The 13,121-nt window shown below is 35.1% G+C and overlaps 1 protein-coding gene across 2 annotated transcripts in view; it reads right to left on the bottom strand.

Annotated features, from left to right (window-relative positions):
- Positions 1-13,121, bottom strand: part of LOC145692961 (calpain-5-like) — a 168,361-nt gene that overhangs the window by 83,131 nt on the left and 72,109 nt on the right. For both annotated transcript variants that reach the window (XM_081768555.1, XM_081768556.1), the window contains 2 exons: positions 9,228-9,402; positions 5,498-5,596 (listed from right to left, as the gene is read on the bottom strand). In XM_081768555.1, coding sequence (XP_081624681.1) covers positions 5,498-5,596; positions 9,228-9,402 — 274 coding nt within the window. The remainder of the gene's footprint in view (positions 1-5,497; positions 5,597-9,227; positions 9,403-13,121) is intronic.

Below are 13,121 nucleotides of genomic sequence, written 5' to 3'. Positions count from 1 at the left end.
CTGCTATGTTAAAATGTTCAAATAGGGGTTGAAAAAGTAATCATAAAAGAGAACAAATACACCCCTTATAAAGTGCTCATAAAAGGGAACAAATACATCCCTGCTATGTTACGTAGTCTTATGTATTATCTGCTCTGCTATGTAATTTCAATTAGGTGTGAAAAATGGTCATCAAAGAGAATGAATACACCCTCTAAAATGACTATCTGTAGACCGTGAGTGTTCGATTGTAATCTTTGCTCATTGTCTATGTTACATAGTCTTGTGTAATTTCTGCTCTTATGTGTTAAAATAAGGGTTGGAGGAGTTTTGGGTTGGAAAAGAGAACGAGTAAAAATAGGGGTGGAAAAATAGGCCAACTGCTATGTTAGAATAAGGGTTGAAACGTAGTCTTATGTAATCTATGCTGTGTTCAATTAAGGGTGGAAAATATGCTCATAAAAGGGAACAAATAATACATCCCTGCTACGTTACGTAGTCTTATGCTCTGTTATGTGTTCGTAGTCTCCATGTATTCTCTGCTATGGTAACATAGGTATTGAAAAAGTGATCATAAAAGAGAACGAATATTATGTATTCTCTGCAATGTTAAAATAGGGGTTGGAAAATAAGCCATACTCTTGTATTAGCTCTGCTATGTTACATAGTCTTATGCTCTTATATGTGTTCGTAATCTTATGTGTTATCTGCTATGTTAAAATAGGGGTTGGAAAATATGCTCATAAAAGGGAACGAGCTCACCCTTGCTATGTTACGTAGTCTTATGCTCTTCTATGTGTTCTTAATCTTATGTGTTATCTGCTATGTTAAAATAGGGGTTGAAAAATATGCTCATAAAAGGGAATAAATTCACCCCTAAAATGGAGGTCGTAAAAGACCGTGGGTTCACGGTGTAAGGTGCTCAATTTCCCAGGGGCTCCTGAGTTGAGCAAGTATGGCCAAATATGGCCCAGATCGATCCATTTTCTACTACTGTCTATCCCCCTCCCCTACGTTCACCCTCTCCCTCCCCAACTATCAGAGCTGAACTTGAATATCGGTAAGTTTTATCATTTAAATTTCTCTCCCCCTCCCCTACGTTTCATCGTCAAAGTGAATAGCCTAAAGCAATCCCTGCCCCTAAAGTCATGTATGTTGAAACTTTGATTGAGATCGGTCGGGTGGTTCAAGAGTGATAAGTTCACAAAGGCAGTCATTTTAATTTAATTTTTTTTTTACATATATCTCCTCCTCCCCCTCCCCTATATTGCTCGTCAAAGTGAAACGACAGAAAACATCCAAGGTCCGACCCTCATTAATGTTGAAAATTTGATCGAGATTGGTTGGGTGGTTCAAAAGTTATTAGGTTTTATTACTTTTTATTTATACGTCCCCCTCCTTTCCCTATCCCCTAGGATCTACCGTTAAAGTGAAGTTACAAAATTGTTTCCAGATCCGAACCTCATGTATTTTGAAAATTTGATTGAGATCGGTCGGATAGTTCAAGAGTTATTAAGTTACGAAAAAATAGTCACTTTCAGTCTTATATAAATTGATTTTTATATATCTCCCCCTCTTTATTCTCCCCTACGTTGCTCCGTCAAATTTAAATTATAAAAACGATCCCAGGTCTGAACCTCATCTATGTAGAAAATTTAATCAAGATAGGTCGAGTGGTTCAGGAGTTATTAAGTTTTATTTATTTTCATACCCCCCTGCCCCCACCCCTTAGTTCTACCATCAAAGTGAATAGCCTAAAACCAGCCCAGCCTCGAACCTCATCCATGTTACAAATTTGATCGAGATCAGTCGGGCGGTTTAGGAGATTTAGTCACAAACATAGTGATTCTCAATTTTATATATATATAGATAATTGAAAAGTTCAGTACTATTGTACATTTAGGAATAACTGTGACATCATGGAATGGAAACATGCCTCTGAGGAAATTTTGAAGAAAACTTTCAATTTGGCACTTTCAATTCCAAAAATCTCGCATAATTGTGCTTAAAAAACAATAGCTGTACAACAGTTCTGGTTCAAGGAGAATCATTTTTCAATTTCCAAACAGGCACCCTGAAGACAATTAGTAAGCGAGGAAAGAATATAAGAAATATCTCAACCGAAACGGTTCCGAGGGCACATTGTCTCAAAGAACAGAAACTGCATGACATTAAGCGGCTTTTGTTACATTTTGGTGAAAATTGAGAAAACAACCAAAAGTTAACGTTTTACAAAGAGGTGACTGCAGAAATACGAAACCGAGGAAATGATGCTGCATCAGAGGACAACGAAGATATGAATTTCCATTTGGTAAAGGATGACGAAGAGGAGCTTATATAACTTATTTTTTTCTACTTTAGATAAGATTTTTTCAGTTCAGAACAAAATTAATGTAGCATTTGTGTGTCAATATTCATTTTTGCCAATCTGTATAATGTATAATAATTGATAATACATTTTTTTCAATATTTTAGTAGGCGTAATACTGATTTCTGACCTTACTTTTAACATGCTTTTTATCCTGAACATCAACAAAAATGGCCGCTCATTCAGATGCAAAAGCTGTTATTTCCATTTACATACGCAAAACCTGTTAGATCCAAACTATTTTCTTCAATAACTCAATTCAGAAACTAGTGTGATTATACAGCTTTTGACATACCAACATTCACGTTGTTCTTTCTTTTTTAAAAGAGTTTATAATGTTATTTTACAATTATGACGTGTTTAAACAGTTTTTCTCGACTTACCACAAATTTGAGAATGTGGATATAACGGGTTTTGCTATTGGCCTACTCATATGAGTTGAAACAAGAGCTAATAGATGAATTTCGATATTTTAACTTTGTTTTAGACATAAAAGAAAGAATCAGAGATAGGTTACAGAAAGTGGGTGAACCTACTGTAAAAAAAAATCTTACAACATGCTAGCGTTAACAGAGAAATTTGATAAGGACATGACAGACGGTAAATAGTTAGGATTAATTGGATCAGGTCTTTTGCCATCCTGCATAGATAAGTTGGAGACAAAATCCTATAATAATATAGACGCATCCATAGGAGATTTATTAAAGATTAAGAAGAAGAATAAGTGCAAAATTGAACGGAGGCAATAACGTGCTAATAATAGAAAAAATTTAAGATTAGTTTCAGTACAGGAATTGATAAGCATAATTAGAAAACCAGTGAAAATAAGCAACATGTCAGAAAGTGATTCGGACGATGACTTTGTGGTAGGAAAGAAACTAAGAGAAAACCAGAAACGAGAAGAAAAAGAAATTAAAATAGAGCCATCGACTAGTACACAGATGGCTAGAATAGAGAAAACTCTTGAAGAGCTAAAACTATCTACAAGTTACTTCACGCAGGCCATTAGTACTAGTTTTACAATACTAATAGTCAAGAAAAACAACAACAACATCAAAATTGTGCTCGCTGGGTAAGCAAAAGATCTTCCGAAATCAAAATGATATGAATAAACAATATTGGAATAACGGTAGAAATGCAAATAACAAACTGCAAAATGGTGAAAACAGAGAAAATTGTACCGGTATTCCGAACAGAGGTAGGGGTAGAAAGTACTGTAATAATAACGGAAGACAAAGTTGGAATATTTGGAATTCACACGCATTTTTAATGTACTATTAACAGAATCAACTGCCTCAATCTGAACCGGATTTAAACTACAATGCAGCGCTTTTTCTTCCATAATTCCAGGCATTTCTACATGTCGAAATTGTCAAAATTGTCAAGGATCAGATCAACCCCAAAATTTAAACCAGGAACGCTAGTAAATGAACGGAGTACATTCACAACATAGGGGGCACTGAAACAAGCAAATATTAACCTCAATTCAATGTGAAAATGACATGATATTTTTAACTGTGCATAAAGAAAATAAATAAGTTGTTAATTATTAATAAGAATTTAATTCCTCCAGGAGCTATAACCAGAAATATAGAGACGAGAATTTAAGGAATAACTCAGAATTCCATTTCAGTAAATAAAATAGTTGTAATTAGATTTTCTATAGCAGGGAAAACTTTCAATCATACCTTTAGAATTATTGAGAACTTTTCATTCTCTTCATTGATTCTCAATGACTTTCTCTTTCCACACGGAGTAAAATTAGATTATGGAGGTAAAACAATAGTTTTACACAGATTTGGAAAACCAGCATCTAAATTATCACAACTAGATAATGTCACAGTATCTGTATCAGAAAAAGTGCATAATATATCTATTAAAAGCTACCTAAGTTTATAGTTAGCAAAACTATCTATCTTCCACCTAGGACAAAATTATATGTACCAGTAAAATTACTCATCGAGGTAGAAGTTGTAAGAATTACATTGAAAGGACTACAATCTGTTACAGATTATATTCCTGATTGTATAACTTGTGCAAAAAGCGAAGCAAACATTCTCCAGGGCGTTTATTAAGCATTATTTCTGTTAATCGTCCGAGGATACGGTAATTATTAATTTTTCGAGCCTCTTCTCACATGAGAAACGAAGAAACGGTTCAGCTTACTCATCATAGACTTGTCTACAAGGTACTGCGCCATTCGCCTTGAAAAGTTCAACAGCCAACTCATTCACTAAGTACATCGCAGCCAACTCATCCACTAAGTACCTCGAACAATGTGATTTCAAGATTATGCGATTCCCTAGGATAATCATCGCACAAAATTCCCATTGTCTCAGTCGAAATAGTTGTAAGTTTATAGCAAGGTGACCAGACTTCCCGTTTTAGCCGGGACAGTCCCTTTTTTCCAACCGTTGGCCCGTTTGTTTCTGATTCTCGCCTAAATGTCCCGTTTTTAAGTAAAAATGACCTAGGTGTCCCGTAATTATTATTCAAAATATAAAGCTTCAATAGAAATTCTACTCTCTTCCGTATCAACACTCGTTGGCAAGGTTCAGCCGTGTCTAGAACTTCTGAATTTTCAAATGGGAATTGAGTGGGAATTCTGAGTGTTCAACTAGTTAAAAGAATTGTTGGGTACAACTTGCAATCAGGAACCATTATTTGTTGTGTGGTACACGTAAAGTTAGAAACGGTGTGTTATCACACTTACTTGTGTATTTTGTAAATTGAGAACACTGCTGAGTCCCAAAATACAATCTGGAAGTCAGATACCCTTCCCCCCCGTAGCCGATTCGTATGCGTCCCGTTTTCGCAAGTGAAAATTCTGATCACCTTGGTTTAAACGAGCAATCTTCGGCTAAAAGGAAATCCGCAAGCGTAATACAAACTGGGATAAGTCAGAAGAACACAAAAGGTTATCTCAGTTCGGTTATATTCTCGTTGTAAGACAAAGAATAAGTAGCTTAATCCAGAAGCAGATTTTTAGAAATTCAACTTGTTTAGAGGGCCTTATTTATGCACCAATTGAGTTGTACAATTACGGGATCCACTCAATGATAACATAAAATTGATTTCTATGGATAGAGTTTGTATTTTTCATTAACGCCTAAAACTCATCCTGGATCCTATTTTCCTTAAAACACTTACCGCACGATCTTTTCCACTACTTGAAAAGATTCCCAAATACTCATAAAAGGATTTTGCCATTGCTCCCATCTGAAGTAGTTGTTTCCATTCCAAATGATCCTGAAAAAAAAATCCAGTTAGTCAAACGAAACTGTGTCAAAGCCACCCAAATTCTTAATCTGATTTTTTTTATATATAAAGTTAGATTTTCTTATGTGTATCATTGTAGAGTTCAGCGTTTTGGTCACAAGGACTCGTCAAGGTTATCATCTCAAATTTCTTTAGTGGCTTCCAATTTTGATTGGCGGCAGGAAAAGGAAGGAGTAAAGAAAAAACATTTTAAAATAAAAATTATTAAAGTCAAGGAAATTACATGATTGATGAAATTACAAATAATGGACAAACCGAGGAAATTTATAAGGATTTTTTTTTTTTTCATTTTGAAATAGCCTGAAAGAGAAAGTTATTTAAATATATGTACAATGATATAAACAAATTTAGGTGAATAAATCAATGTCTTTTATGAAATGTATACAGGTGAAGAAGAAATAGTTTGCGTATAAATACAAAATTCCTCATTATCCTCTACGTGAAAACTGTTCCATAACCAGGGCCGTACTGGCCAGGCGGGAAACTGGGAAATTTTCCGGTGGCCCCTGGCTGATGAATTGTTTAGTGGGCTCTCCGCCTCGTTTCGCAAGTAGCGTTAGATGTATAAAAAGACATACGTCACGCACTCCTCGCATGAACGGTGGACGATAACACGTCGGGTACCAGCAATACAGTCAGCTAATCCCAGACCAGCATTGTCAGCCCATAATGTTATGAAAACAACCTTTCACATTTTTCGTAATTCAACCCTTGAAAGGTTCCTGATTTCCTACTCTGCTTTGTAATTTTGCTAATGTTGAAATATTCAGCTAAATTGAAATCTCAAATAATGTCATAACTTGAAACTAAATAATAATTTACATTTTACAGCACCGTTGTTTTCCGTATAGAAAATATACAGGGCCGGATTAAGACCACTGGAAGCCCTGAAGCGGGAAAATGCAAGGGCGGTCATCAAAATTTTTATGATGGGCCCTCACTCAACAAGTTCAAAAGGGTCCATGAATTATATAGGAGTGATTCACGTCATATTTTTTAAACATTTATTGTTAAAATTTGTTGGGGCCCCCTTGGTCACAGAGTCCTGGAGCAGAAAATGAAAACTTAACTAGAGTTTTCTTTTAATAAAGGAAAATATTTATATATTTATAGGAAGATCACAGGAGCAATCAGTATGTTGCAGGTAAGTAGCTTTTTAAACGATGTATTTTAAAACGTATGTTAAGGGCATCATAAAGGGCCTTGTGCAGATGCAAATTTAAATCAACTTTCTTTCCATTCCGCCAAAAATGCTTAAAGGATATAAATAAAATTCATTCATTCATTCCTTACTTTAAAATGATCTATCTACGTATGGGTTTTCCTAAGGACTTTGTGGTTCAGTGTGAAATAAGTCCTCTGTGGCTCCATGGTGTTGGGTTGTGCGAAATTTAGTACAATATATTATACATTTACTTTGAGTTGTGCGTACTGCCAGTATCAGAATTTTGTGGGTCCTTTTTTTATACCTGTGTTAAATGGGCCTCCCCTACGTGGAATAGGAAAATTCTAAGGTTATGAGCAGTGGCGGATCTAGAAAGGAAAAAACTGGGTGGGCGGCTAGAACGCAGACTATCATGGTATATCATTATTTTAATATAAACTTTCAAAAATATATAAATAATAGCTTCAAATATTTGTGTCACTCAAAAAACTGGGGGCTAGTCCTGGGCTAAATCTGATACTGGTTGTGAGTTAAAACATTGCAACAAGATGAGGTACGATTCTCAGTCATTCAATGATTCTATGACAAAATTTTCCAGAATGTATTCCTGTCAGATTCGTACAAAGGATGCATTTGTGGAAAGAAGCTTTGAAACTGGATAACAAAGGTTCAGCAAAGTTATGACGTCTGCAGAAAATTTTTTTAGACGAGATGATGGTCAGCAGAGGTTGTAATGAAGAGAGTATTTAGCAGCTATGATTACCCAGCATCCGAATGCTTCTTTGTTCTTCTCAGGATGCTTTTGACTACAAAATTAATCAAAGTCAGATTCCAAAATCACAGCATCAGCAAGCTCTCTCTTAACAGCGTGGTGTGAGTTTGAAACTATTTTGACGGGATTTTTAATAATAAAAGTTTATTCAGTCTTGAGTGAAACATATCGTTATCTGTAGACTTGTAGCCTGGAATACCTAACAGTATGGCACATGGTTGAAAATGCTGATAAAGAATTGCAGAACTTATTTTTCCAAGACATTCTTCAGGAAACATCTATGTTCATTGAAGAAATAAATGCTTACATTGCCTATATCTGGGAAGATAGTGAGACAATGAGTGATGCAAGTTTTGCATGCAAGTTTCAAGAGAAGAGAGTAGCATGCAAGAAGCGAATACCAGAAGAAAAACAGCAAGATGAAGATCCAAACAATCCAGAAGTTAGATATTGTGTAGACGTAGTTCTAGGTGTTATTGACCAGATCACCCAAAGTATAATCAATAGGTTTGGGAAAAATGAAGCTCCAATTCGTGATACCAATTGCCTAGATCCTACAAGATTTCATGAAATTATGAGTGATGGAATATTAGATGGAGTATCTCATAATGTGACAATATTAGTAGGAGCTGAGGAAGGAGTTCAGAGAAAAGAATTGAAGTCGTTTGCTGCCAACTTCAGTGACTTAGCAAAAAGTCTCAGTGAAGAATTTACAAGTGAATTGATTAGGTGGTCTGTTGATTATTGAAGTCCATCAGATATGTACCTCAGAAGACATGGAATCAAGTGAAAATAAAGAAATCAGCATCTCGGAAAGTGATGCCAATTCCTCTGAACAGTGTTCCAGTACTATTAATAATTTCAGTGACCTTCCGTTTCAGAAGTGTTCCGTAAGTAATCGGTGCAAAAAGTGCTTGCTGTGCTGTTATCATATTTTGCTTAGTAATAAACTTCACTGCTCTGCTTACACAAATCTACTTATTGTTTATAAATATCCGTTAATATTGTCATTCACACAATCATCTTGTGAATGCTCTTTCAGTAAGCTTAAGTCCATTAAAACAAGATCAGATTTTCAATAGGACCAGAACGGCTAGAAGCAATGACACTTATGTCTCTTGAAACTGATTTTCTTGATCGTATTAACCCCGATGATGTAATTTCTTATCTCGCAAGTAATGAGAATAGTGAATGTAAGAGACTGTTTTGTTTCTGATAACAATGGTCTGAGAACATTGCAATTTTCCGGCGAACATTATACATCATTTTTTATCTGTGATTACCATGATATCATATGGACAGAGCGCAAACGATTCACAGATAGAATTGTATATACATATTGATGTTGCATTGCCGTAAAGAAAGGTCACATTAATATCGCTCCTATATATGAACCAGAAAACATCATCCCAAGTTTTCACATTTTGTCTTGCTAAAGCTAACAGCAAAAAATCATTGTTTTAGAAAAAAACATTGTAGAAAAATCTTTGTAGTTTAATATAATAATGTAATTGAGTATTAGAACTAGTATGTGTACCTCTACAGTGCATATAATTATGAATTTACCATAATTATAACAAAGCAGGCTTTTAAGATAATAACCATTGTCTTAATAGACCAGTTCTCGTACCTGTTCGCAAAACGATAAACAATAAAGTACTTACTTTTACGACTCCACATACAAGAGATTTATGTGAAAAACATTCATCAATTAAATTGAAAACTTCTCTTGGGTCTTCTTCCGAGTGAAGATTTCGCAGCAACAATACTCCTCCTGTGAAATCGACTAATGTTGTTTCGAGAGATCCTTCATCTAAAATACCATAAGAGCCATTAAGCCTTGATAAAAAGAAAATAAAAAAAAAGAAAAAGGAAAACGAAATTAACAAAACATTTAAAATTTGTTGTATTGTGCAGTGACGTAACTAAGAGGGACAAACGGAGCTTGTGCTCCGGGCGCAGGATTGGAGGGGACGCAAAACTGAGCAAATACTGATTTTCACTATAAGGTAAGGAAAAGAGTTTTAACAAACTAAAGATCATAAAAAGAAAATTACCTCAGAAACTTAACAGGACAACAACGACTCACCAACCTTTGGATCATATCCGTAGAGCGTGAGTTGGTCTCAAAGCTATCTTTTGACGACATTGTCAAAACCTCTGCAGTCAAAAGAGCCCCCAAAGTTAGTTCCATTTAACTTGTATCAGTTTAAGAGATTTGCAAAATTTCCGAGTATAAAACTCGAGACAACAACTTGACTGTTTGTCATAATTAAATATTCTATTCTAAATCAACAGACTATTGATTCATTCTACACATATGCACATCCCAATATAATTCTAAAAACTGTGATTTGCAGTTAATACGATAAGACTATAAGAATATGTCAAGCAGATACTCTCAGATTATTTAGTAATCAGATACTAATTAGTTTGGTGTTTTATCTTGTACTAAATATTAAATTATGTACTGCAATTTTGAAACCAAGCTTTACCGCTTGAAGAGAAAATGGAATAGGAGAATTATTGTGTGATGCCAATATTAGGTGTAGTCAGGGAGCGTTTTGGTTTGGTTGGTCGAAGGGTGGGATGCTAAAGCGAGTTCTTGCCCCGGGCGACAACTAGCCTAGTTGCGTCGCTGGTATAGACTGAAATAGTGATGTCGTCATTTCCTCTTCGTTACCATGGTGATCGCCATGTTTTTTTCTACACAAATGCGTGAAGCGAAATGAATACTGTGAAATATACTGTTAATAAGACAACTGTAGTAAAATTTTGAAGACAAAGTAGGGAAAAGATACATATTAAGAATACGGGGTCAGTATTTAGGAAATTTAGAGTGAAATCTAATATTTCATGAAGTAACATCTAACGAATCTTTTTCTACAGAGCCCACATCTCTAGGTAAACTGATAAGGTAGAAACTGGATAAGTAATGCCAGCGCCATTACCACGTAATGCATGAACAAAAGCAATTATACACAGTGTCAAAAACCTAAGGTGCAGATTGCGAGCTGTTGGCACAATGCAAATAGAATAAATATACGATTTGTCTACAAGGAAAGATCATTGTCTACTTTGAGAATAATGTTAACTATATTGGCGCATTTAGATTTCTTACGCCCCCCTGAGTCCATACAGTAGCAACAAAATAAAGAAAAACACATTCAAAACAAAAACGAACACTAAAGTTGTAACCATATGTGTGCTCAGAATTTTCAATCTGGGCCAATTTTTGATCGGTTAACATGCATCGGATCTTTCTTATATTTCCTATTCACTTGAAAAATATACGCAGACAGTACAAAAAAAATGCAATTATGAGTGGCTCAGCATAAGTTTTAAATAGTAATTTTGTAGGCCTACACATTAGCAATGTAATGTGTGATACTGCTAGAACTAACTAAATAAAATTTTTCCAGAAGTGTTTAAACTTAAGATCCGATAATAAATAAGTTAAGTATATTTTGACACTTAATGTAACCTCCAAATTTATAAATACATAAAATGTGCGAAATCGGAGGAAACATTTCACTTTCAATGCTTGTCATATTTTAACACATTACTTACCTAATTCCTTGCTTTTTCTATCTTTTCGTAGTTTCATTAATTGGAAATATTTTTTTTTTTTTTACATACACAAGTGCTTCTTTTACTCTAATGTTTGCAATCAATAAGTTCATACGTCACTGCTTTCGATTTGTAATTAGGTACTTAGGCCATGTTGTTTAGAAAATAAAATTACGATTACCATGGCAACGAGAAGGATGTGACGTCACACTATTTCAGTCCATTGCGTAAGGATTTACCTTACAAGTTCTCTTCTACATTGCTTTCGAACCTATTCGAAGATCTACAAACAGGAACAAGCTTAGTGGTTGCATAGAAATAAAGAACATTGAAACGAAGGATTTCACGATAGTATTCGCTTATTTGAAACTGACTGTCTAATCCTTGTAAATCATATAAATATACAGAGTGTCCATAAAAATACTATCATACTTTAAAGAGGTATTATGTCGCTTTGGATAATCGTATTTAAATAAAATTGCTCACATTTGAAAGAAAACTCAAATATTTTTGTGTATGTCAACAGTGGACAACAATGTCAATAATGGACGGGATCAAACACAGAAAGTCAAATCTATGGCCCATTTTTCTTTTGAGAGACTACTGTCACAGGTCTAACTTATCTTGACATGTTCACTAATTGGTTATCCACAATTGGAAGAAGAAAAAGAAGGCAATGACTATTTTCCAACAAGATGGAGCACCTCCTCGCTGGCATTTACATGTTCGGGAACTTCAGAATGAGCGGCTTCCAGGAAGATGGATTGCACGTGCCGGAAATGATGATCATGTCTTCTACAAGTGGTGGCTGAGGTCACCTGACTTGACGGTCTGTGACTTCTTTTTATGGGATTACGTAAAGGATTGTGTCTATGTACCCCCATTGCCTCAAACCCTGCAAGAAATGCAAGTTCGTATCAGTGCTGCCATCCAGTCCATTTCATCAGATATGTTGGAGTGTGTGTTGCGTGAATGAGAATATTGTCTTGATGTCTGCACCGCCACTCGTGGGGCCCACATTCAATGTCTATGAGGTATAATAAAAGATATTTCAGTTTTTCTTTTAAATGTGACTAACTTCATTTAAATACGGTTATCCAAAGCGACGTAATGCCACTTTAAAGTATAATACGTCACTGCGCCTCGAAGAACCGCTATGTGACATTTTTGTCGAAAATGAATTATGTGGTGCAAATGAACCTGAAAGCTGTCAGGTAGCGTCCCATATAATGTGAGAAGTGATTATTCAATTGTTTCGCCACAACAATGAAAAAACAATAGATTGAAATTAAAGGTTTTACGTCATCATCATGTACTTATTGATTAATGTATACAAATCCTCTATGTGTTTATAAAGGCGCAATAGATACGAAAATAGTAATACAGTATAATATTGTTGAAGCAATAGCAAGGTACAACAATGTCCAGTGCATAATATACGCAGAACCAATTTTATTATATTTTTCAAGTGTTACCGTGTATCTGGCAAAATTTTAAGAGTTTGGAATGTTCTTTGCTTCTCCTGAAAAGTTGTGGTTTTACACATAACGATTCTTCGAGGCGCAGCGACGAATAGTATTTTTATGGACATGCTGTATTTATGTCAAAGCTAGCTTACTAATGCACGCTATAAAATACATACCTATAATTAAAAAACAGGCATTTACTTTATGACTAGATTCGAGGTGTACGCGACTGGGACGTGTTTCTCGGGCAAGATTCGACTGTATTTTCATGACACAGATCCTTGACAGTGTCCTAATAATGCGCTCGCCTAATGACACTGTTTGTGAGCATAATGACATAAAAATGGGACACGAACTTGAGTAAACCAGAAAAAATCTTCTGAACAATTAGGCAACAGAATCAAAATTTATGATGTAAGAACCTGCATGAAAAGTTATTTTCCATTGAAGAGCTTCTGTTTGATAAAAACTATGTTATTCAATGTGAACTAATGCTATAAGCCGATATAGTGGGAAACCTTT

This window comes from Thermobia domestica, chromosome 8, assembly GCF_964235325.1.
Source record: "Thermobia domestica chromosome 8, izTheDome1.hap1.1, whole genome shotgun sequence".
In the NCBI taxonomy this organism is placed as follows: domain Eukaryota; kingdom Metazoa; phylum Arthropoda; class Insecta; order Zygentoma; family Lepismatidae; genus Thermobia; species Thermobia domestica.
Note: the sequence above shows the minus strand (reverse complement) of the source record. Positions and strands in the feature narration are given on the sequence as shown.